Source organism: Sturnira hondurensis, unplaced genomic scaffold (genome assembly GCF_014824575.4).
Source record: "Sturnira hondurensis isolate 20B ecotype Veracruz unplaced genomic scaffold, ASM1482457v3 Scaffold0021354, whole genome shotgun sequence".
NCBI classification, from domain to species: domain Eukaryota; kingdom Metazoa; phylum Chordata; class Mammalia; order Chiroptera; family Phyllostomidae; genus Sturnira; species Sturnira hondurensis.
Genome location: NW_028093985.1, coordinates 163,760 through 187,790, shown reverse-complemented (window position 1 = coordinate 187,790; position 24,031 = coordinate 163,760). Strand labels below are relative to the sequence as shown.

Sequence of the window (24,031 nt, the reverse complement as noted above, 5' to 3'; positions counted from 1 at the left end):
ACCTGCAGAAGACTACACAACTGAATTTCCAGGCATCCTACCACAGAACTTCACACCATAAACCCAGGGAACCAGAACAGATCAATTTATGAAGCTGAGGCCAACAAGAAGAGCAACACAAACAATTGGAAGACAAAGAAACAATCCCCAAATGAAAGAAAAGGAGGAAGTCTCAGAAAGAATGTTAGATGAAATAGAGGCAAGTCAACTATCAGATTGAATTCAAAGCACTGGTTATCAGGAAATTCAAAGAGCTTACAACAAGCTAGCAGAAACTACAGGGGAGCTACAATGAACTCTCCAAAAACTATACCAACATGAAAAAGGAAATAGAAACCATCAGCCAAGGCCAAGAGGAAATGAAGAATACAATTTCTGAACTGAAGAACACAGTAGAAGGTATGAAGAGCAGGATCGATGTGGCGGAAGAGCGCATAAGCGAGATCAAAGACAGGGTAGAAAGAATCGCCCAGACGGACCAAGTAATGGAAAAGAGAATCAGAAAAAATGAGGAGAATTTAAAAGAAATGCAAGACACAACATGAAACGTAATAATATCCGAATAATAGGAATACCAGAAGGAGAAGAAGAAGAACAAGGGATAGAAAACCTACTTGAAAGAGTAATAACGGAAAATTCTCCTAAGCTGAGGAGAGAGAAATTCACACGGATCCAGGAATCGCAGAGAGTCTTAATCAGGTGGAACCCAAAGAGGCCTACTGCAAGAGACATCATCATTAAAATGGCAAAACTCCAAGACAAAGAGAGAATCCTAAAGGCAGCAAGGGGGAAAAAGGAAGTACCATACAAGGGGGTCCCAATAAGGTTGACTACTGACTTCTCAATGGAAACATTCCAAGCAAGAAGAGAGTGGCAAGAAATACTCCAAGTAATGAGAAACAGAGGCCTACAACCAAGGCTACTTTACCCAGCAAGGCTCTCAATCAAGATAGAAGGCCAAATAAAGAGCTTCCAAGACAAAAGAAGTCTAAAAGAATACACCTCCACCAAACCGGTTCTACAAGAATTACTAAAAGGGCTGCTTTAAGGAAAGGAAGGAAAAGATAGAGACGGAGCAGAACACAGGTACATAAATGGCAAGGAATAAGTACTTTTCAATAATAATCTTAAACATAAATGGATTAAATGTACCAATTAAAAGACATAGAATAGCTGAATGGATAAGAAAGCATGACCCACATATATGCTGCCTACAAGAGACCCACCTCAGGTCAAAAGACCATCACAGACTAAAAGTGAAAGGATGGAAACAAATGTTCCAATCAAATGGACAAGAAAAAAAAGCCGGGGTAGCAATTCTCATATCAGACAAAACAGACTTCACAAAAAGGGCCATGAAGAGAGACCTAGAAGGTCACTTCATAATACTCAAGGGAAGAATCCACCAAAAAGACATTAACATCGTAAATATATATGCACCCAACATAGGAGCACCCAAATATATACAGGAAATTCTAGAGGTCCTCAAGAACGATATTGACAGCAACACAATTATAGTAGGGGATTTTAACACCCCACTGTCTAAAATGGACAGATCTTCCAAACAAAATATCAACAAAGATATTGCAGCATTAAATGACACCCTAGATGAAATGGACCTAGTTGATAGATATAGAGCCATCCATCCCAAAGAAACTAAATACACATTCTTTTCAAATGCACATGGAACATTTTCAAAGATAGACCACATGATAGGACACAAAAAGATTCTCAACAAATTCAGGAATATAGAAATCATACCAAGCATTTTCTCTAATCCCAAGGGACTGAAATTGGAAACCAATCCCACAGGAAAAAACCCAAAACACCGAAAAGTATGGAGACTGAATGGTATGCTATTAAACAACAAATGGGTCAAGACTGAAATTAGGGAAGAAACCAAAAAACTTATGGAAACAAATGAAAATGACCTTACAACAACCCAAAACTTATGGGACACAGTGAAGGCAGTCCTGAGAGGGAAGTTCATAGCAATACAGGCTTACCTAAAGAAGATAGAAACATTTCAAACAAACAACCTAACCCGACGCCTCTAAGAACTCGAGGAACAACAACAAAGACAGCCCAGAGCAAGTAGAAGGAAGGAAATAACCAAGATCAGAGCAGAATTAAATGACATAGAGACTAAAAGCACAATTCTAAGGATCAATGAATCCAGGAGTTGGTTTTCTGAAAAGATAAAAGAGACAAACCTTTAAGTAGGCTCATTAAGAAAAGAAGAGAGAGGACCCAAATAAACACAATCAGAAATGAAAGAGAAGAGATTACAACTGATACCACAGAAATAGAAGGGATTGTAAGGAATTACTATGCAGAGCTGTATGCCAAGAAATTTGAAAACCTGGGTGAAGTGGACAAATTTCTAGAAAAATATAATCTTCCAAAACTCAATGAAAAAGAAACAGAAAACCTGAACAGGCCAATAAGAGCAGATGAAATTGAAGAAGTAATCAAAAAACTCCCATCACACAAAAGCCCTGGACCAGATGGTTTCACAGGAGAATTCTACAAAGCTTTTAAGGAAAAGCTAACCCCTATTCTTCACAGACTATTCCAAAAAATCCAAACTGATGGGAAACTCCCAAACTCTTTTTATGAAGCCAGCATCATCCTAATTCCAAAACCAGACAGAGACACAACAAAGAAAGAAAACTTTAGGCCAATATCACTGATGAACATAGATGCTAAAATCCTCAATAAAATATTGGCTAATCGCATCCAACAATACATCAAAAAGACCATACACCATGACCAAGTGGGATTCATGCCAGGGATGCAAGGATGGTTCAATATCCGCAAATCAGTAAATGTAATACACCACATAAACAAAAGCAGAAAAAAAACATGATCATATCAATAGACAAAAAAAAGCTTCTAATAAGGTACAACACCCATTTATGATAAAGGTACTCAGAAAAATGGGAATAGAGGGAGTATTCCTCAATATAATAAGGGCCATGTATGAAAGACCTACAGCCAACATCATATTCAATGGGGAAAAAATCTTTTCCATTAAGATCAGGAACAAGACAAGATTGCCCACTTTCACCACTTCTATTCAATATAGTATTAGAAGTTCTAGCCACAGCTATCAGACAAGAAAAGGAAATAAAAGGCATCCAAATCAGAAAGGAGGAAACAAAACTGTTATTGTTTGCAGATGACATGATAGTGTACATGGAAAATCCTATAGACTCTACCCAAAAACTGCTCGAACTAATAAATGAATTTGGCAAAACAGCGGGATACAAAGTCAATATCCAGAAAACAAAGGCATTTTTGCATACCAACAATGAAGCAGCAGAAGCAGAAATCAAGAAAAAAATCCCATTTGACATAGCAAAAACAAAAATAAAATATCTGGGAATAAACCTAACCAAGGAGGTAAAAGACCTGTATGCAGAAAACTACACAACACTGAAGAAAGAAATCAAGGAAGGCACACACAAATGGAAATATATACCATGTTCATGGATTGGAAGAATTAGTATCACCAAATTGTCCATACTACCCAAAGCAATTTACAGATTCAATGCAATACCTATTAAAGTAGCAATGGCATATTTCACAGACAGAGAACACTTCAAAAATTTACATGGAACCATAAATGACCCCGAATAGCAGCTGCAATGTTGAGAAAGAAGAACAAAGTAGGAGGGATCACAATACCTGATATCAAACTGTATTACAGGGCCACTGTAATCAAAACAGCCTGGTAACTGGCATAAAAACAGGCACATAGACCAATGGTATAGAACAGAGAGCCCAGAAATAAACCCAACTCTCTACAGTCAATTAATATTCAACAAAGGGGGCAATAACATAAAATGGAGTAAAGATAGCCTCTTCAACAAATGGTGTTGGGAGAACTGGACAGCTATATGCAAAAAAATGAAACTCGAGCACCAACTTACACCATACACCAAAATTAATTCAAGGTGGATAAAAGACTTAAATATAAGCCATGAAACCATTAAAGCTCTAGAGGAGAACATTGGCAGGAAAATCTCAGATATTCCACGCAGCAAGATTTTTACTGATACATCCCCTAGAGCAAGGGACATAAAGGAAAGAATAAACAAATGGGATCTCATCAAAATTAAAAGCTTCTGCATGGCTAAGGAAAACAATATCAAAATAAAAAGAGGAGCAACAGCTTGGGAAAACATATTTGCCAATGATACCTCAGACAAAGGTTTAATCTCCAAAATATACAAAGAACTCACTCGATTCCACTCAAAGAAGACGAGCAACCCAACTGAAAAATGGGCAAAGGACTTGAACAGGCATTTCTCCAAGCAGGACATACAGAGGATCCAGAGACACATGAAAAGATGATCAATATCGCTAGCTATCATCAGAGAGATGCAAATTAAAACCACAATGAGATACCACTTTACACCAGTCAGAATGGCTATCATAAACAAAGCAACAAACAACAAGTGCTGGAGAGGTTGTGGGGGAAAGGGGACCCTACCTAGTTCACTGTTGGTGGGATTGCAGACTGGTATAGCCACTATGGAAAACAATATGGAATTTTCTGAGAAGACTAAAAATGAATCTGCCTTTTGACCCAGCAATTCCACTATTAGGAGTATATCCTAAGAACCCTGAAACACCAAACCAAAAGAACCTATGCACCCCGATGTTCATAGCAGCACAATTTACGATAACCAAGAGTTGGAAGCAACGTAGATGCCCATTGGTAAATGACTGGATCAAAAAGCTATGGTACATTTACACAATGGAATTCTATGCTGCAGAAAGGAAGAAGGAACTCCTACCCTTTGCCACATAATGGATGGAACTGGAAAGCATTATGCTGAGCGAAATAAGCCAGAGGGGTGAAAGACAAATACCATATGATATCACCGTTAACAGGAATCTAAAGAACAAAACAAACAAGCAAGCAAAATATGACCAATGACACTCAAATACGGAACAGGCGGTCAGGGTCCAGAGGGGAAAGGGGAGAGAATCATAGGGGAAAAGGGAAAGGACTCACATGAACAAGTATAAAGGGCACATGGACAATAATTAAGGTGGGGGGCACTGGGGTGGGCAGGGCTGGGAATATAAGACAGAAAACTGTACTTGAACAAGAATTAAATAAAAATTAAAATTAAAAATAAATAAATAAGCCCTGGCTGGTGTAGCTCAGTGGATTGAACACAGCCCTGCGAACCAGAGGATCGCCGTTCAATTCCCAGTCAGGGCACATGCCTGGGTTGCAGGCCAGTTCCCTGCAGGCCAACTCCCAGCAGGGGATGCATGAAAGGCAACCATGCATTGATGTTTCTCTCCCTCTCTCCTTCCCCTCTAAATTTAAATAAATAAATAAAATCTTTATTTTAAAAAAAAGAAGCTACAAAACAGACTGCGGGAGGTTAAGAATAGTATGGGAAATGGAGAAGCCAAAGAACTTATATTTACAACCCATGAACATGAATTAATGTGGGGTAATGCTGGTGGGAGGGGGTACAGAGCAGAGGGAAATAAAAGGGAGAAAAAATGGGACAACTGTAATAGCATAATAAATAAAATATATTTTAAAAAATTAATTAAATAAATAAATAAATAAAAATAGAGTAACAAATCAGTTTCTCTTTACCCAAGGCTACTTTAATAAAAGTAGCCTTTTATTAAAAATTAATAAATAAATATTTTTAAAGTACATATTAAAAGTAGAGAAAGACAGACAGCATGAGTGAATACAAATGTGACATTAAAAATCAGAGAATATAAGTGGAATTATATACAGATATTCACTGTTCTACTGATTTTCATTTACGTTAGAAAATACTACAATGAAAACTGAAAAAAAAAAAAAACAAATAAAAGAATTACATACCCGGCCCAAAAAAGAAGAAATGGAATGGTGGTACTATACTGAGATGTTATTTCATAATCTATCCAGACCAGCAAAAATCCAAGTTTGGTAACACTTGTTAGTTGGTAAGAGAGGCAAGTGCTTCTTTACATTGTTAGTAGGAATATAAACTAGCATAAGTCCTAAGAAGAGCATTTTGGCACTATCAAAATCATAAATGAACACACATAAATATCCATAGAGCGAGCATTTCCATTTTTAGGAACTTACCCTACAAATATACTAGCATAGAGATGAAAGAATGGATATGCAAGATTATAAACATTGTTTATAAAACAACCTACATAGCCATCAATAGGGCGCTGATAATCTAAAATGTGATTCTTCCATACAAGAACACTAGGCAGCTTTAAAACAAATAAAGAAGATCTTTATGTAAAGATATGAAGCTATAAGACCAAAAAAATCTGCAAAATGATATGTACAATATGCTACCATTAGGTTTTTTAAAAAGAGTAAGAAAGTAAATTTGCATTAGCTTTAATATACTTTTTAAAAAATCTCTGAAAGAATTTAAAAAATAAAACTGGTTACTAGTTAGAGTGAATAAGAATATGGTAGAACGGATATTTCACTCAATACCTTTTCACACTTTCAGACATCTGAACCAAAAGAATATACTGTTTATTCACTATTTAAAATAGTCCAAAAACTATTTTAAATTTTTATTTCAAAAATAAGGTTGATTCTCAATATGACTTTGCTTTACTGAAAATAAATAATTCATAAACTAAATAGCTTTTAAGTCCATACATGTAAGGAGTTATGAGAAAGACAAAAAGTCTAAATTTTGGGGATATCTCTTCAAAAGAAAATTTTTGTGGTGCCTTTATTCTATTTTTAGTGAAGATTTTAATTTAACCAGTATATGTATACTAAAAACAATCTCTTTAAAGTCATAAATATCAAAATCAACTATTTTGACAATAGGCATGAATATTAACTCAAACCAACTAAAAGTAAAATCTCATAGTAAATATTTAAGTTTCTAAATAAGTTCAGAATTTCCTAAGTTACAATTTTTTTAAATTCATGGCACTGTAATACACCATGTATAAAAGAGACTCCTTTTATAAAAATATAAAGTGGAAAACCTCCATGTCACACTGACACCACAGTACAGTTACATATTAAATGGTCTACAGTTCCCTTCACATCCCTAAGGAAGCAGTATTACTACCATTTCTTAAATGATAATAAATTATCAAAGTTGGAAAATAAATTTTAAAATCCCACAATATAAAATACTTACAGTGATGTGTTTTTTAGGTCAACATTTCTTTCTTCTGTACAACTACTCTCCACATTATTCACTTCACACAAGGCTCCAATTCCAACTTCTGATGAATGCAAATCTGGAGAGCCTGAATCTGAAGTCTCAGTTGCTACTGACATGACATCTTCTTGGCTGCTAAGGAAAAGAAAACATTAAGCCCTGGCTAGTGTAACTCAATGGATTGAGCGTGGGCCTGCGAACCACACAATCAAGGTTCGATTCCTAGTCAGGGCACATGCCTGGGTTTCAGGCCAGTTCCCAGCAGGGGACTCACATGAGGCAACCATACATTGATATTGATATTTCTCTCCTCCTCTCCTTCCCTTCCCCTCTAAAGATAAATAAATAAAATATTTTTTTAAAAAAAGAAAACATCAGGGGGAAAGAAATTCTTCGTAATGCATACTTTATACTAATTATTTAAAACATTTGTAAATACTGTATACAAATCAACAATATGGACGATAATCCTTCATATTACGGAAAATTTTTTTAAAATATTTCAGCTTTTCGGCCCTGGCTGGTGTAGCTCAGTGGATTGAGCGCGGGCCTGCGAACCAGACGATCGCGGTTCGATTCCCAGTCAGGGCACATGCCTGGGTTGCAGGCCAGTTCCCTGCAGGCCAACTCCCAGCAGGGGACGCACAAAAGGCAACCATACATTGATGTTTCTCTCCCTCTCTCCTTCCCCTCTAAAGATAAATAAATAAATAAAATCTTCAAAAAAAATATTTCAGCTTTTCTATGATTTTTCTTGCACCATGTTATTAAAAATTATTCCTGCAAAGAAAGTAGCCACCACAAATTAATAAGCTTGGGAAAGTGCTCAAAAAGACACAACAGGAAAAGTCCTTATGTATACGGGGTTCATAAATCAAATGCATGTATAAAATCATAGTAATATTTAGGAATAATCTTTCATTAAAATTTTCTGACATCATTTGAGATCATGCTCCCCAGCATATGTGTCAGTTTGGCTCAAATAAATTCTTTTAAAAATTCAAAAATTAAATTAAATTAAATTAAAATTTTATATAGGCAATCTTTGCTTGGCATGAATTTACACTGTGTTAACAAAAACTCATGTAAATTGAGGATACAGTTTCAATATACCCAAGTTGCAGTTAACACTGTACTATGGAAAGAAAAGACTACTATATTATGAAGTGTTTCAATGAACAATAATATAAATGATGGCCATGTACTAACTAGCACTCAGTTTTCCATTTAGCCATCCTTTTCTCTTTCTCATTTTTTCTACTAATTTTTCTACTATCTCCCCGACTAATTAATAAGAGCTCTTTGCTCTTCTTGGGTTACATGCTACCCATAAAACTTCCCAATCAGTAGCTTGCCTTCTACTAGAGCCTTTTGTCAACAAAAGTACTTAATTTTACTGTAAATTTATTAGTTTTATCTTTTAAACTTTGGCTTTTTGTGTCTAAAATAGTCCATGACATCACAAAGTATTTTCCTTTAAAAGTTTAAATATTTGCTTAATACATGTAGTCTTTATCAGGAATTTAGTGCATAGGGTAAAATGGGGATCTCACACTGCATTTTTCATATCTCAGCACCAACTAATAAATAATAATTCAATCATCACCCACTAATTGCTAATACTACCTCTGCCATGTATCAAATTCCTAAATCTCTCCCCGACTCTACATTCAGTTCCTCTGAGTCAACATGTCTATCCCTGTACCAGTATTACACTGCTTTAATTACTCCAGCTTTAGAAGTCTTAATACATTTCCTCTCCAGGGGCATTTTTCAAAATTGTATTTACTATCCATGACCCTTACTCTTGTGGATACAACAACTTTAGTATTGGCTTGCTGTTCTATAAAACTAGTTGAGATTTTAATAGTCATCACAGGGTTTTCCCCCTAAGTTAGAAAAAATAATCAGTATTGTTTTATGTGTAGCTTATGAAATTAGTTGTTATCTCTGAAGTCACAATTTAGAAGTCTATAACCTCACAAGTTGAGAATCATGACCTTGGCCAGGTTACTCAGCTGGTTACAGTATCATCCCAATACAGGAAGGTTGTGGGTTTGATCTCTGGTCAGGGTACAGACAAGAATCAACCAATAAATGCATAAATAAGGGAAACAAATCAATCTTCTCTGTCTCTCTGCCTGTCTCGGTCTCTCTCTCTCTCTCTCTCCGCCCCCTTCCTCACTCTCTAAAAAATTAATTTAAAAAAATTTATCAAAGGTCCATGGCTCACATTCAAATAAGATATTAACATTCTGAACCGTATGACTAAATGAGCACATGTGCATATATGTTTTTCTACATGAGAATAAATAACTTCCATCAAATTTTTCAGAAGACAGACATATAAACAGAACAGAACAGACAGCCCCTGAGTAAATCCACATAGATATGGCCAAATGACCTTTTACAGGGTACCAAAACTGCACCATAGAAAAAGAATAGTCTCTTCAACAAATGATATTGGGGAAGCTGGATATCCACGTGCAAAAAAATGAAATTGGACATTTATCTTACACCAAACACAAAAATCAATTCAAGGTGGATTAAAGACTTAAAGGTAACGCCTTAAAGCATAAAACTCCTGAAGAACACATGGGAGGAAAGCTTCATAACAGTGATATTGTTATGAAAATTTCCTGGCTACGACACCAAAAAGCAGAAAACAAAAGCAAAAAAGGACAAGTGGGACTACATCAAACTAAAAAGCTTAGGTACAACAAAGGAAATAATCAACAGAGTCAAAGGCAACTATGAAACAGATGAAAATATATGCAAGCCATATATCTGATAAGGACTTAATATCAAAAATATAAAAAGGACTTCTGGCCAAGATGAAACCATAGGTAGACACACTGTGCCTCCTCGCACAGAAAGAAGGAGAACAATTTAAAAATGAAAAACAACCACAGCTGACAGAAAATCGAATGGATGGAAGTCTGGCAACCAAGGAGTTAAAGAAGAAACCTTCACCCAGATCAGTAGGAAGGGCAGAGACGGGCAGCCTAGCAGAGAGGACTTGCAGCAAGGCTGCAGCTGGAGGACCGGGGCAGGGAAGGCAGCAGCTGGTGGACTCCACGAGGCAATGGCCGGTGGAGCCAGTAGTCCCACATTCATGTGCAGATAAACCGGGAGGAACAACTGGGGAGCGAGACAGACCACCCAACCCAAGGTACCAGCACAGGGAAATAAGGCCTCAAACCTCTGATTGAAAACACCTGTGGGGGCTGAGGCAACAGCAGGAGAAACTCCCAGCCTCAGAGGAGAGTTTGTTGGAAAGACCCACAGGGTCCTAGAACGTATACAAACCTACCCAATGGGAATCAGTACAAGAAGGGCCTAATTTGCTTGTGGGTAGCAGAAGTGACTGAAAGCTGGCAGAGAGGGGAGCAAGTGTCATTGCTCCCTCTCAGACCCCTCCCCTACATACAGCATCACAACCCAGACACATAGGTTGCCTCACCCTGGTGAACACCTAAGGCTTTGCCGCTTACTATGCAACAAGGCAAACCAAGACAAAAAAAAAAAAGGGCTCAAATAAAAGAACAGATCAAAGCTCCAGAAAAAATACAACTACCCAAAGAAGAGATAGCCAACCTATAAGATGCACAGTTCAAAACACTGGTAATCAGGATGCTCACAGAATTGGTTGAACATGGTTGCAAAATAGAGGAAAAAGTGAAGGCTATCAAAGTGAAATAAAGAAAAATGTACAGGGAACCAACAGTGACAGGAGGGAAACCAGGACCAAAATCAACAGTCTGGACCAGAAGGAAGAAATAAACATTCAACCAGAAAGGAATGAAGAAACAAGAATTCGAAAAAGTAAGGAGAAGCCCTGGCTGGCGTAGCTCAATGGATTGAGCGCAGGCCTGCGAACCAGACGATCGCGGTTCAATTCCCAGTCAGGGCACATGCCTGGGTTGCAAACCGGTTCCTTGCAGGCTAACTACCAGCAGGGGATGCACAAAAGGCAACCATACATTGATGTTTCTCTCCCTCCCCTCTAAAAATAAATAAATAAATAAAATCTTTAAAAAAAAAAAAAACCACGTTAAAAAAAAAAAAGAAAAAGTACGGAGAGGCTGAGAACTTCCCCAATCTGGCAAAGGAAATAGACTTCCAGGAAGTCCAGGAAGCTCAGAGAGTCCCAAAGAAGTTGGACCCAAGGAGGAACATACCAAGGCACATCATAATTACATTAGCCAAGATTAAAGATAAGGAGAGAATCTTAGAAGCAGCAAGAGAAAAGGACACAGTTACCTACAGAGGAGTTCCCATCAGACTGTCAGCAGATTTCCCAAAAGAGACGTTGCAGGCAAGAAGGGGATAGAAAGAAATATTTGAAGTCAGGAAAAGCAAGGACCTACATCCAAGATTACTCTCTCCAGCAACCCAGCAGAATGGGAGGGTACAGAAAGTGCTTCCCAGATAAGGTCAAGTTAAAGCAGTTCATCATCACCAAGCCCTTATTATATGAAATGCTACAGGGACTGATTTAAAAAAAGAAAATTATCAAAACTATAAACATTAAAATAGCAATAAATTCACACCTATCAACAATTGATCTAAACACCAATCCAAGCAAGCAAGCAGAACAGAAACAGAAGAGTAGATACAGAGATCTCACGGAGGGTAATCAGCTGGGAGGGGGAAGTGGGAGGATGGTAGAAAAGGCACAGGGATTAAGACACGCAAATTGGTAGGTAAGAATAGACCAGGGGATGTTAAGAACAGTGTAGGAAGTAGAATAACCAAAGAACTTACATGCACGACCCATGGACATGAACTAAAGGGTGCAGGACTGCCAGAGGGAATAGGGGGGTACTTGGTGGAGAGGGACAAAGGGGGAAAATTGGGACAACTGTAATAGCATAATAAAATACATTTTTTTAAAAAGGCAGTATCAGAATGATATCACAAATGATAAAAGGGTGATTTCCTCAAGAAGAGACAACAGTCCAAAATATGTATGCATCTAACAGAGAGCCTGAAAATACATAAGAAAAACAAATAGAGTTGAAAAGAGAAATAAGCCAAATAATAATTATTGTTGATGATTTCACACTCCTTTCTTAGTAACTGACATAAAATGCAAACAAAGTCAGGAAAAATATATAAAATACCTTGATGGAAAAATAGTGTCAGTTTTTTTCACAACTTTGTCCCTGGAAGATAGATCTGCAACTTCACTGGTGTTCTGTACACAGGAAAGTGTCTGTTTCTTATTGCCTTCATCTTCATTTATCTCAGGACTTAAAGACTGACATTTATCTATGAATACAAAATGCATGGTATTCTAAAAACTGACAGCAGAAACATCTATATTTCAAATGTCAAAGGAATTTACATATTACACCATTAATACCACCTCTTCCTATAAATCACTAATCCATTCAACATTCAAGTTCTTATATGCAAGAGATAGATTATATTTTTAGAACATTAATGAAAAAATCTATCAACTTACAACTATTTGTGTTTTGAAAACCAGCGTAAGTTTTTTGGGCAGTTTATAGCATCCTTCTTTTATCTTGCTTTAAATTTTAAGTGGTTAAATATGTCTAGTTAGGAAACAGTGGATTTGGCTCTTCTGCTCTTTCAGAAGTGTCATAATTAATAACATAATAGCTATTATTTGAGTACTTAAGTAAATGACAGAAACTGTATGTTCATCAGATAAATATCTCATTTAATATTTAAAACAATCCTACTAAAAGGTATTAATATTAACCCATCAATAAGAAAAAAATCTGGCCCTGGCTGGTGTAGCTCAGTGGATTCAGCATGGGCCTGTGAACCACATGATCAAGGTTTCGATTCCCAGTCAGGGCACATGCCTGGGTTGCAGGCCAGTTCCCAGCAGGAGACTGACGAGAGGCAACCATACATTGATACTTCTCTCCTCCTCTCCTTTCCTTCCCCTCTAAAGATAAATAAATAAAATCTTTAAAAAAAAAAGAAAAAAAATCTAAGTTCAAAGATCTTAAGTGACTTGCCCAAGGTTATACTTACCAAATAAAAGAGCTAGAATCTAAACCAAGGTCTGCATGATTTCCAAAGACCAATTTCTTCATCACTGAGCTACTCTGCTTTACATAAAATGTCTTTAATAATAAGCCACAAAAGAGCATTATATTTTAATTCCTATAAATCATCCTTTGCTACCTACCAGAACTCATTCATTAAATCTTATTGGTGAAGCTGAACTACGTAAAATTTAAATTCTACAGAAGGGCTGTTTTGATCTGCTACTATCTTTTTCTCCTCTCTTTACTTGCTTATCTATGTTCAGTAACCTGTACACAAACTCTTAAGGAAAGAGATCAAGACTTCCCTAAACTCTTAGCCTTCATTCCCTAGCAACTCATAAGAGTCAGTATGTCTGCATTCTAAGGAAGTTTAAAATTTAAAATTTAAAATTTGTAAATTTAAAAATGGGAGAAATACTTATTCCAGTAGCTCTTTCATAGAAATTAAACAACTTATTGTAGGTTCACAAAAGTGCTCTGAAAAGGTAACAAAAAAACCTGTGATTTATTAACAGACACAAGCAATATACATTTAACTATTATCCTCAAATTGTCAATAGGTTCTTGGACCTGAGGCAAAATGGGGTAACAAAATCAATTTTACCAGAAGCTAACTAAACTCTTTGTAAACAAAGAGTTAAGTTCCTACAGCATCTCATCAAGCTGTAGAAAAATTATGTTGAATGAAATCACATTATTGCAGAACCTGCAGTATATACATGTGACTTCTTATCATTGTTAATGGGAGTACACAGGAGGTAATACATCTCAGAGACAAACTTTGGAGTAAAAATCTCTCCATTTAGGCCCTGGCTGGCATAGCTCAGTGGATTGAGCGCGGGCCTGCGAACCAGACGATCGCGGTTCGATTCCCAGTCAGGGCACATGCCTGGGTTGCATGCGGGTTCCTTGCAGGCTAACTACCAGCAGGGGACGCACAAAAGGCAACCATACATTGATGTTTCTCTCCCTCTCTCCTTCCCCTCTAAAAATAAATAAATAAATAAAATCTTTTAAAAAAATCTCTCCATTTAGCTTTGAGATTTTTTAACAACTTTTTTCCTACTAAATTAAAAATAAAAGAATTTAACACACTACAAAAATATAGAACCAATTAATAAGCATTAATAATTACTACTATTCCAAAGGAAGCCACTTAAGTTACATATCATATTACTGTACATATGTCCTCAAATAATACAAGGGCTATTAAAATATTTAAGAAACTTAAAACTTACTTTTCTGTTTTTCTCCTTTAGAAGGGCCTGGCTGAACAGTGGCATTTCCTGAAAGACTTTTTACTTCTTGGTTACCAACTTCATCTTGATTTTTTCTCCTCCTTTTCTTTTGATTTAGGTCTGGTTCTAATGCAATCTGTTCTGAATCCTGTCCTGATGAAGTCAGAGGCTGTTGTTCTTCTTGAATTGCCTGAGCATCCTTCTGAGATTCTTTTGTGCCTGAAAGGTTAGCATTCACAGATTCATCTGGATTTTCATTCACTCCTTCACTGGCAACCTTTTTCACTGTAAATAAGAGAAATGGTTATAAATATGTAAAAAACCTACAGAAAAAATGTAGGTTCTATATCTTTAACCTACCTTAAAGATATAGAAGAGAAATACTCAAGGATATCCTCTGTAGTATTATCTGTATGAGCAAACTTTTGAAGGCAATATAAAATGTCCAACAGAGAACAACTAAGTAAGTTATAATGCTACATTTATGCTATAAAAATCCATGCAGTAAATAATAATAATGAGGTAGGCTCATATGGAGTGATGTCGAAGATTTCAAAAAACGCTGTTAGATTTTTAAAAAATCAAGTTGCAAAACAACATATATAGTATGACCTCATGTTTATTAAACAAAAACAATTTCATATACTCAATTTCAGAACACACATATATATTCCGAGAAAAGAGTTGAGTGATAGTTATTCCTAGAAAATCTGAAGAATCTGATTGACAGGGCAGGAAAAGAGAGTTCAAGAATTTTATTTCCTGTATTATATCTCCTTTCTAATATATATTTTTACATAATTTCTAGTGCTTTTTCTTTGAAGATATATTAATAGTCAGCTGTATCAAAAGATGAATACAATGAAATAATTTAAAAACCAAAAATAGAGATCACCATGGAAACAGCATCCAAACTAAAAGCAAACTTCGTAACCATGGCTGATCAGACAACTCTAAAAATATCTAATCTTAAAAAAATAATAAAATTCAATGTCATTTTTGTGAGGAAAAAAGTCAAAATTTTGAAACTAAGAAAATAACACTTAATTTATTCTCTATCAGAATAATAATCAGCAATTTTAAAATTCTGACATTTGTAATAATACATCTGAAAATTTTTCACATTAATAAGATACAGTGAGTTACTTGTGCTGTCAACTATAACAAGATAATCACAACATTAATACATCTAAAGAATGAAATAACTTGGCAGTTATCAATACTACTTTTTAAAAGATGTAGGCACCATACTTCAGAAATGGAAATTCTAGATCAACTCTGTGCAGAAGAGTTAACAGAGCAGGCTAGCTTTTGAAAGGTCTACTTAGAAAGGCTGGCCCACTGCCTATGTCTAGAAGCTCGGGTTTGGGGAGAGCTCCCATCTGTCTACCTGACAAAAGTGGCTCACGGTACCTCGACTGTCTGTACAAATAATGTGGTTTGTGTTGAACAACTGCTTTCCTTCTGGGAGTCTTGAGTTCTGGTACATGCCAGGCAGAAGGTATGACCAGCCTCCAATAAAATCCTTGGGTAGAGTTTCTCACAAGCTTCCCTGGTAGACAACATTTTCCATACCTTGTGACCACTTGGTGATAGAGAAATTACGCATATCCTGTGTGACTCCACTTGGAGAGAATTCCCACAGGCATGTACATGGGTTCCCCTAGATTTTTCCCTTTGCCAATTTTACTCTGTATTCTATAACTGTAATAAATCTCAGCTGTTAGTACAACTATACACTAAGTCCTATGAGTCCTTCTACCAAATAATCACACCTGGGGGCTGGTCTTGGGGAACCCTGACACAGGCTCTCAGTTCAAAATTTGAGTCCCGCCTCTGCCACCACTAACACTGTGAAACCTTAGAAAAAAGTGACGTAGGATCTGCAGGACTACTTCTGGATAATTAAAACAAGAGAAAGGGGCTAGGATGTGGACTAGCTAACATAAGGTTTCCTGCAGTTCCAACATTCGTTACATTATGTGATTATAGCTAGACATTGTCCTCATTATATCAGAGTTTAAACAGTTAAGAATATAAGACTAAAAATAAAAAAAATTAAAAACCTACATAGAAACCATTTTCTACCTGGTACAAGTCAACAGTAACCCTCAGAAAGAAGTTATGCTCAAACAATACAATTCAGTCACAAGTCCGAAGAATGAGTTTCATATTTTTTAACATTAGACTTTAGTGTCAGATTTTTATAGAGAAAAATAAGTAACCAAAGATGACACTCCAAAACTCTAATACTCTTACAACTATGTTTTAGATGCAAGAAAGATGTCAAATAGCCCAGACATGACAATAAAAAAACTTAAGAGAGCTGCTCTTTGGAGGCCCGGTGACTGGAATACCCAGATGATCTTAACTACCTGAACTACATGTGGATACCCAAAGACTTGAGAAACAATGTTGCAAGTCTATTAAGGAAAAGAACACATTTTATTATGAAATAAATACCTTTTACATTTTTCCGTGGTTTAGAGGATTTCTTCTCCTTTAAACTCTGATTTTTAATGGATTTTTGTTTTCTTTTCTCTTCCTCAGCAAGAACTTTCTGAAGCAAATGAGCAAAAAAATTGAAGTCAAAAGGGCGCTTTTCCTCTGTTTAAAAAAAAAAGAAAGAAAAAGGACCTTCAAGTTTTTATTATTTAAGTATGGTGGCATCAAAAGCAAATGGGACTCTGGCTGGGTACCTCAGTTGGTTAGAGCATCATTTTGATATGCTAAGATTGCAGGTTCAATCCCCAGTAAGGGCACATACAAGAATCAACCAACGAATGCATAAATAAGTTGAACAAGAAGTTAATCTCTCTCTCCCTCTCCCCCTTTCTCTCATGAACAAATAAATTTGTTTAAAAAGCAAATGGGCTTATCAACAGGGGAATGGATAAGCAATTCTAATCACTATAATGCAGTCCCATAATAGACCACTGAGCAATAAAAAGATAAAAAGAAACATACTTTTTTTTTTAATGATGTGAGTTGAAATCTCAAAAAAAACATGATGAGCCCTGGCTGGTGTGCCTCAGTGGATTGAGCACCAGCCTGCAAATAAAAAGATTGCCAGTTCAATTCACAGTCAGGGCACATGCCTGGGTTGTGGGCCAGGCCCCTGGTTGGGGGCATGAGAGAGACAATCAATCAATGTTTCTCTTGCACATCGATATTTTTTCATTCTCTTTCTGCCTCCATTCTTCTCTCTCTAAAAATCAATAAATAAAATCTTTAAAAAAAAACATGATGAGTGAAAAAAGCCAGACACAAAAAAATATATATTGTATGATTCCATGAATAAGACATTCTGAAACAAGCTAAACTAGTCTATGATGCTTCAAATGAAAATAGTGGCTGACTAGGTCAGGACATCAGTGGAGACTGACTAGAAAGGGAAATACATCATTTTGGATGGTGGTTACACCACACTACAAATTGCACTGTGTATTAATTATACATCAACTTTTAAGAAATCCTAGGACTAAGAAGTCCTCAATAGTCTATGTACCACCACATGCCCTCACTTTGTTACTATTAACTCTACTCTTCCAAATATTAGCAAAGTGGAAAGCAAATGAATATATTGATCAGGACCACTCTCACTAAATACCCACGAACAGCACTGTATTAGAAGGAGCAATTTCTGAGTGAATCAGAAATCAATCCACTACTGGAGTGAAATCCTTGCCTAAGTTAAGATCTACTCTAAAAATATAATAAAATAAATAAATTTAAAAAATAAAAATATAGCCCTGGCTGGTATGGCTCAGTGGATTGAGTGCCACTGGCCTGCAAATCAAAGGGTTGCCAGTGTGATTCCCAGTTATGTCACATGACTGGGTTGTGGGCCAGGTCCCCAGTTGGGGGCACGGAAGAGGCAACCACACACTGATGTTTCTCTTCCTCTTTTTCTTCCTACCTTCCCTTCTCTAGAAATAAATAAGTAAATAAAATCTTTAAAAAATAAAATAAACATATAGTGAATATAGACAAAATGATGCTCTGTATATATACATAAGCTCCAAGATTAGTTTGATTATAAGATGATTTCAAGATGGTCTCCAAAAAGAGTTATATACCAAAACAAAAATAAATCAGCCTCAGGAAGTCAAGCCCAAACCTGGAATTTCTGAAGGCCCTGTTTCACTGTAGACTCAGCCTTTATCTGTTCTGACCTTCCACAACAATGATGGTAAATAATACAGCACTAAAATAACCAATAAGGATGTTCGAAGGAATCTGAAATACAACTTCTACAAAACACCATTTTGCTTTTAATTTTTTTTTAAGATTTTATTTATTTATCTTTAGAGAGGAAGGGAAGGAGAGAAGGAGAGAAATATCAATGTATGGTTGCTTCTCATGCATCCCCTGCTGGGAACTGGCCCCTTCAGGGAACTTGCCTGCGACCCAAGCATGTGCCCTGACTGGGAATCAAACCACGATTGTGTGGTTCCAAGGCCCACGCTCAATCCACTGAGCTACACCAGCCAGGGCAATTTTTTTTTTTATTTCCCATTATAAAGCACCAAAATCAGTCAATTTTAAAGGTATCTACTTATAATGGTTTTAACAATGGCTCCATACCCCATAAAAGGCAATTTACAGATTTATAAGTTCTTTTGTGATTATAACATGTAAAACATAATAAAAAGTTTCAGGACCACTTCTCTAAAATGGAGAGGACTGAGGACCACAGTATTTCAGTTTCTTCCAAGAGCCACGTCTGAACGTGGTTTCCCTGAGGACCCAATACAACATGGGGTGTAGGGTCCACTCATTTTACCTTACTTAGTATTTACTTATTAAATAAACGTGCATGCTCCAAAACCTAGGTCCTCTCTTCAGATTTTCCTAAGATAAGCACTACAACAAATAGACATTGAATACATTTATTAATCATGAAGCACTGATAATCATCTTTTAAAGAATACAGGAACTACTTTACACAGTACTTTTAATTGTTTTTCTTTATGGATCCCCTGATGTCTTTCTCTGGATTTAAAAATAGAAAATGTTAACTATAATGAGGCTATTATTCAGAGCAAGGGTGTCCAACCCATGGCTGGTGGGCCACATGCAGCCCAGGATGGCTATGAATGTGGCCCAACACAAAATTGTAAATTTACTTAAAACATTATGAGATTTTTTTGTGATTATGTGTCGCAATGTACTTAATGTGTGGCCCAAGGCAATTTTTCTTCTTCCCATGTGGCCCAGAGACACCAAAAGGCTGGACACCTGGTTTAGAAGCTGAAAGGTATACATCATTCCTTCAAATCAGATGTAAATTTTTTCAGACAGAACTTCCCTGACCAGCCAATCTAAATATCCACACACCTAACTCCCTCTCTTTTCTTCCTCTTGGAAATTAATCACTATCTGAAACTATCACAGTTATAGGCTATAACCCTTCCCCCACCCAATTAGACTGAAGGGTTTTATATCAAAGCAGGATTTTCATCTGTCTTGTCACCATCATATATGCCATGCCTAAACAGTACTAGCACATAGCAGGTGGTCAGTATTATTGATGTAATAATAATATTGACTGACCGCTGGAAGGAAGCATCTATAGTATAGTACAGTAGAGTTTCAGAAACAATCGACTCCAATCGACTCCTTCTTGAATAAAGCTCCTTCAGAATAAAGAGCACTTAGCAATAATATCTTCAGGCTACGTGTGACCTCTTAGACTCAGAACTCCGCTTGCTTTCTTCTTGATAACTTAGCTATCCCTTATCTATAGATCTAAATCAACAGCCAGACCTGCACTGCTGAAGAGAAAAACTTCCACTCTTACTCTTTCTATGACAATATAAGGAGAAAGCAAATCTAAAACACATTGGAACCAAAGACAAAAGACTGGTCATTTATTAGGATCTCCAAATGATACATTATAAAAAAGGTCTTAAGGTTAGCAACAGGGGAGTGGGAGGAGGAGAAGGGGGGAGAAGGTACAGAAAATAAGTAGCATAGACGGTAGATAGAAAATAGATAGGGGGGAGGGCAAGAATAGTAGGGGAAATATAGAATGTAAAGAACTTGAGACACGTGGTCATAAACTAAAGGGGGAATGGTGGGGGAGGGGTGTGCAGGGTGGAGGGGAATGAAAGTGGGGGGAATAGAACAACTGTAATGGTATAATCAATAAAATATATTTTTTAAAAAGGTCTTAATACTTACGGAATGCTTTGTCTATTCTCCATCCATTTGTTTTCTCTTCACGTTTAAATTTATTCTGTTAACAAAACAAAAAATGCTATAATAATTTTCTCCCATTAAACAAGTGAGGATTATGTTAAAAAATAAGTGTAAAAAATGAAATGCTTACAGTAACATATAATTCTCAAATAAATAAAAATGCCTTTGCCAACAGACAAGTTACTTAACCTTTAACACTTTAAAAATAGGTATGAAAGATTTATACCGTTTCCTGATCCTCCTTATGATTACTACTAGCATGAATCAGCAACAAAGGCTTCATTTACTGATAGGAAAAATAAAGTCCTCTAGCACAGAAACAGATCAAACCTATAATCAATTAAGCTACCCAGTAGTAACTCTTTAAAAACTAACATGCAGCCCTGACTGGTGTAGCTCAGTGGATTGAGCTTGGGCCTGAAAACCAAAGGATCATGGTTCAATTCCCAGTCAGGGCACATGCCTGGGTTGCAGGCCAGTTCCCAGCAGGGGACTCACGAGAGGCAACCATATATTAGTATTTCTCTCCTCCTCTCCTTTCCTTCCCCTCTAAAGATAAATAAGTAAAATCCTAAAAAAAAAACTAACATGCTTATCAAATAAAACCTCTTACATTATTATTCTAATACATTTTTAATGGCATGGAGGGGAGACTGTAAAGAAACACCTATGCCAAATTTTGAAACAGGCCAAGTTTATCTTTGGAACCTTCTTTATATTAAGACACATTTCCTCATGCCCCATTCCCAGCTCCACTCCACATTAACTCCACTATAATGGGGATAGTTAAGGTTTATTGCTCAATCCATCTTAAGGTCATTAGGATACTGAAAGGTGTAAGTGTGTGTCTCAGCATGTCTAATCATGCATATACATCCTGGGAGAGGGAACAATCTGCTAATCTTTCCCTTCTATATAAAAATGAAACTTTTTATTGAAAAAGATAGAGAAAAGCACACAAAGCAAAGGAACTACTACTCCAGGGCCACGTCTTCCCTCCAAAAGAACCTTACCACTAATCTTGCTTTTAAAGCAATTATTTTCTTGCATTTCCTTCCTGTTTACCATTCAAGAGAACATTCTTAGACTCTATAATTTATCCTTGCCCATTCTTTAAAAATTTACAACTTTAACATCTTTCTACAGATTACCCCTCATTTTAATTCTTTCTCTTCATAAACTTTTACCAAGTTAATATAAAAGTCTTCAATGATCAACTTTCTCCCTTAAAAAACAAATTATCCTTTGAACATCTCAAACGTTAAAAAAAGTTACATTCATAACAAGTGACAGGCTATAATCACTGAATTAAACATCCTGAGAGAAATGCCAATAGGCTCTAGGTATTCTTCAATTCTAAAACACTGCTGCATCATATTTTACCTAATTGGGAATATAATTCAGACTATTTCAAAGTTTTTTTGAAGACTATACTGTTATTAGTCATTCATTTCATGGACAGGAACCCCTGTAGACCAAATCTGATGATCACAAAATAAATTCCATAATTTCCACCTCTGGCCCTGACAAAGTGACTGGTTACGGACTTCTTCCATGCCCCCTACACACACCATAAATAACTAACAAGGAACAAAATAAATGCATCAACTATTTCCATGTCCTCATGCACTAGACAAGAGGCAGAACAAGAAAGACTACAATTCCACAATCCTGAAGAGAAGGGAAACACACAAGATGGACCAACATTTACCCTGGCCCTCTGCCTGAGCTAAATTTCCAAACCAGTACAGAAGAAAGACCAAACAGAGCGTGGAGATCCTGCTGACCTAAGGAGGTAGAGAATCTTTAGGTGCAGTGTTCTTGAGAAAAAGAGCTATTTAAAAGGGAGCTTCACAAGCCTGGTAGAAGTGTGCCATGTCTTGGTTCTCTCCAGGTTGCGTATGCCCAGAGCTTGAAGCCTAGGAGACCAATTACTACAGGGATGAGAACAGAAGAAGGATACCAGAGGTCACATAACACAGTGAGATGACAGTGTTCTGGCCCACATGAATGAAAAGACTTTGTTCACACCCATTTACCTCAGATGCCAGAAAAGCCACCATTCAGAGATATGGACCACACTCTAGAGCAGCTTTTCTTAGTCAAGGTTCTAGCATGAGAATTAAGCCCTAATGCTCTAGGTTGCCCACTACATTAATGAACTGCCTTCTCTCCTAGGGATCTAGAATGGCACTAATATGACCATTCTTAGAGAACGGGAAAACAGCAACTGAAATTATTTTGTCATTCAGACGAGAAGCCCAGAGTAAGGACCAGTCTAGATCTTCTGAAGAAAACCTAAAACCAAACTTGACAGGAATGAGAAAAGCTGGCAGTATGTTAACTACCTTCTAGAAACAAATCTCAGCACTCTGAAGGATAAAATCATAATCCAGGCTCTAATACACATCACCCACAATGTCTAGTACACAATTTATAAAAATACACAGATGTGAGAATAGACAGGAAAATGTGATTCAGTGAAGAAAATGAAAAGAAAGTCAATAGGGGAGGGTGGAAGGGACAGTGGGAAGAAGGGTTTTCAGAAACTTCTATAAAGGACACATGGACAAAAAGAAGCGGGAGGGTAGAAGCAAGGGAGGGAGGGAGGAGGTGGGGGAAGAGTGGGAAGAAAATACAAACTATAACTGAACAATAAAATAACTTAGATAAAAAATAATAAATAAATATCTAAAAACTGAATAAATTCCACAAGTACATAAAAAAAGAAAGTGAATAAAAACAATTCCAACACAACATTGATTTTGAAATTAATAGACAAGATAATTCAAGTACCTATTTAAGTATGTTTAAGAATTTACAGGAAAATATGGAATGAACAGAGAGGTACATCTCACTAGAGGAATAAAAACTAAGAAAAATAACCATGTGGACATTACCGAAATTAAAAATATAATATCAGAAATACAACATTCACTGAATGGGCTTAACATAAAATTAATAATATCAGAAGTCAGTGAACTTGTAAGCATAATAATAGAAACTAGCCAAACTGAAATGGAAAAAAAAAAGGACTGGATAAAAATAAACAGAACTTTAGTAACCTGTAGTACAATGTCACGCAGAGACATACAAGCAAGCAGAGTCCAAGGAGACAACAAAGAAGAAAAAAATATCAGAGAAATTATCCCTAGGCAAAACCTAATTATACTTCTAAACACCAAACTTAAAGAATAATATCTTAAAACAGCCAAAGAAAAACAATTTGTCATATACAGGGAAAGAATGATATGAATGATAACTGACTTTTCATCAGAAACACTGGAAGCTGGTGGACAATGGAAAGATATTTTTAAAACAATAAAAGAAGAATCTGTCAAACCAGACTTGTATATCTAGAAAAAGTCTC

At 36.4% G+C, this 24,031-nt stretch overlaps 1 protein-coding gene across 2 annotated transcripts in view; it reads right to left on the bottom strand.

The window, feature by feature from the left end:
• BDP1 (BDP1 general transcription factor IIIB subunit) overlaps positions 1-24,031 on the bottom strand; it is a 109,345-nt gene that overhangs the window by 63,263 nt on the left and 22,051 nt on the right. For both annotated transcript variants that reach the window (XM_037032431.1, XM_037032432.1), the window contains exons 8-12: positions 20,644-20,698; positions 16,921-17,064; positions 14,458-14,742; positions 12,314-12,461; positions 7,164-7,322 (exon numbers count right to left, since the gene is read on the bottom strand). In XM_037032431.1, the coding sequence (XP_036888326.1) occupies positions 7,164-7,322; positions 12,314-12,461; positions 14,458-14,742; positions 16,921-17,064; positions 20,644-20,698 (791 nt within the window). The remainder of the gene's footprint in view (positions 1-7,163; positions 7,323-12,313; positions 12,462-14,457; positions 14,743-16,920; positions 17,065-20,643; positions 20,699-24,031) is intronic.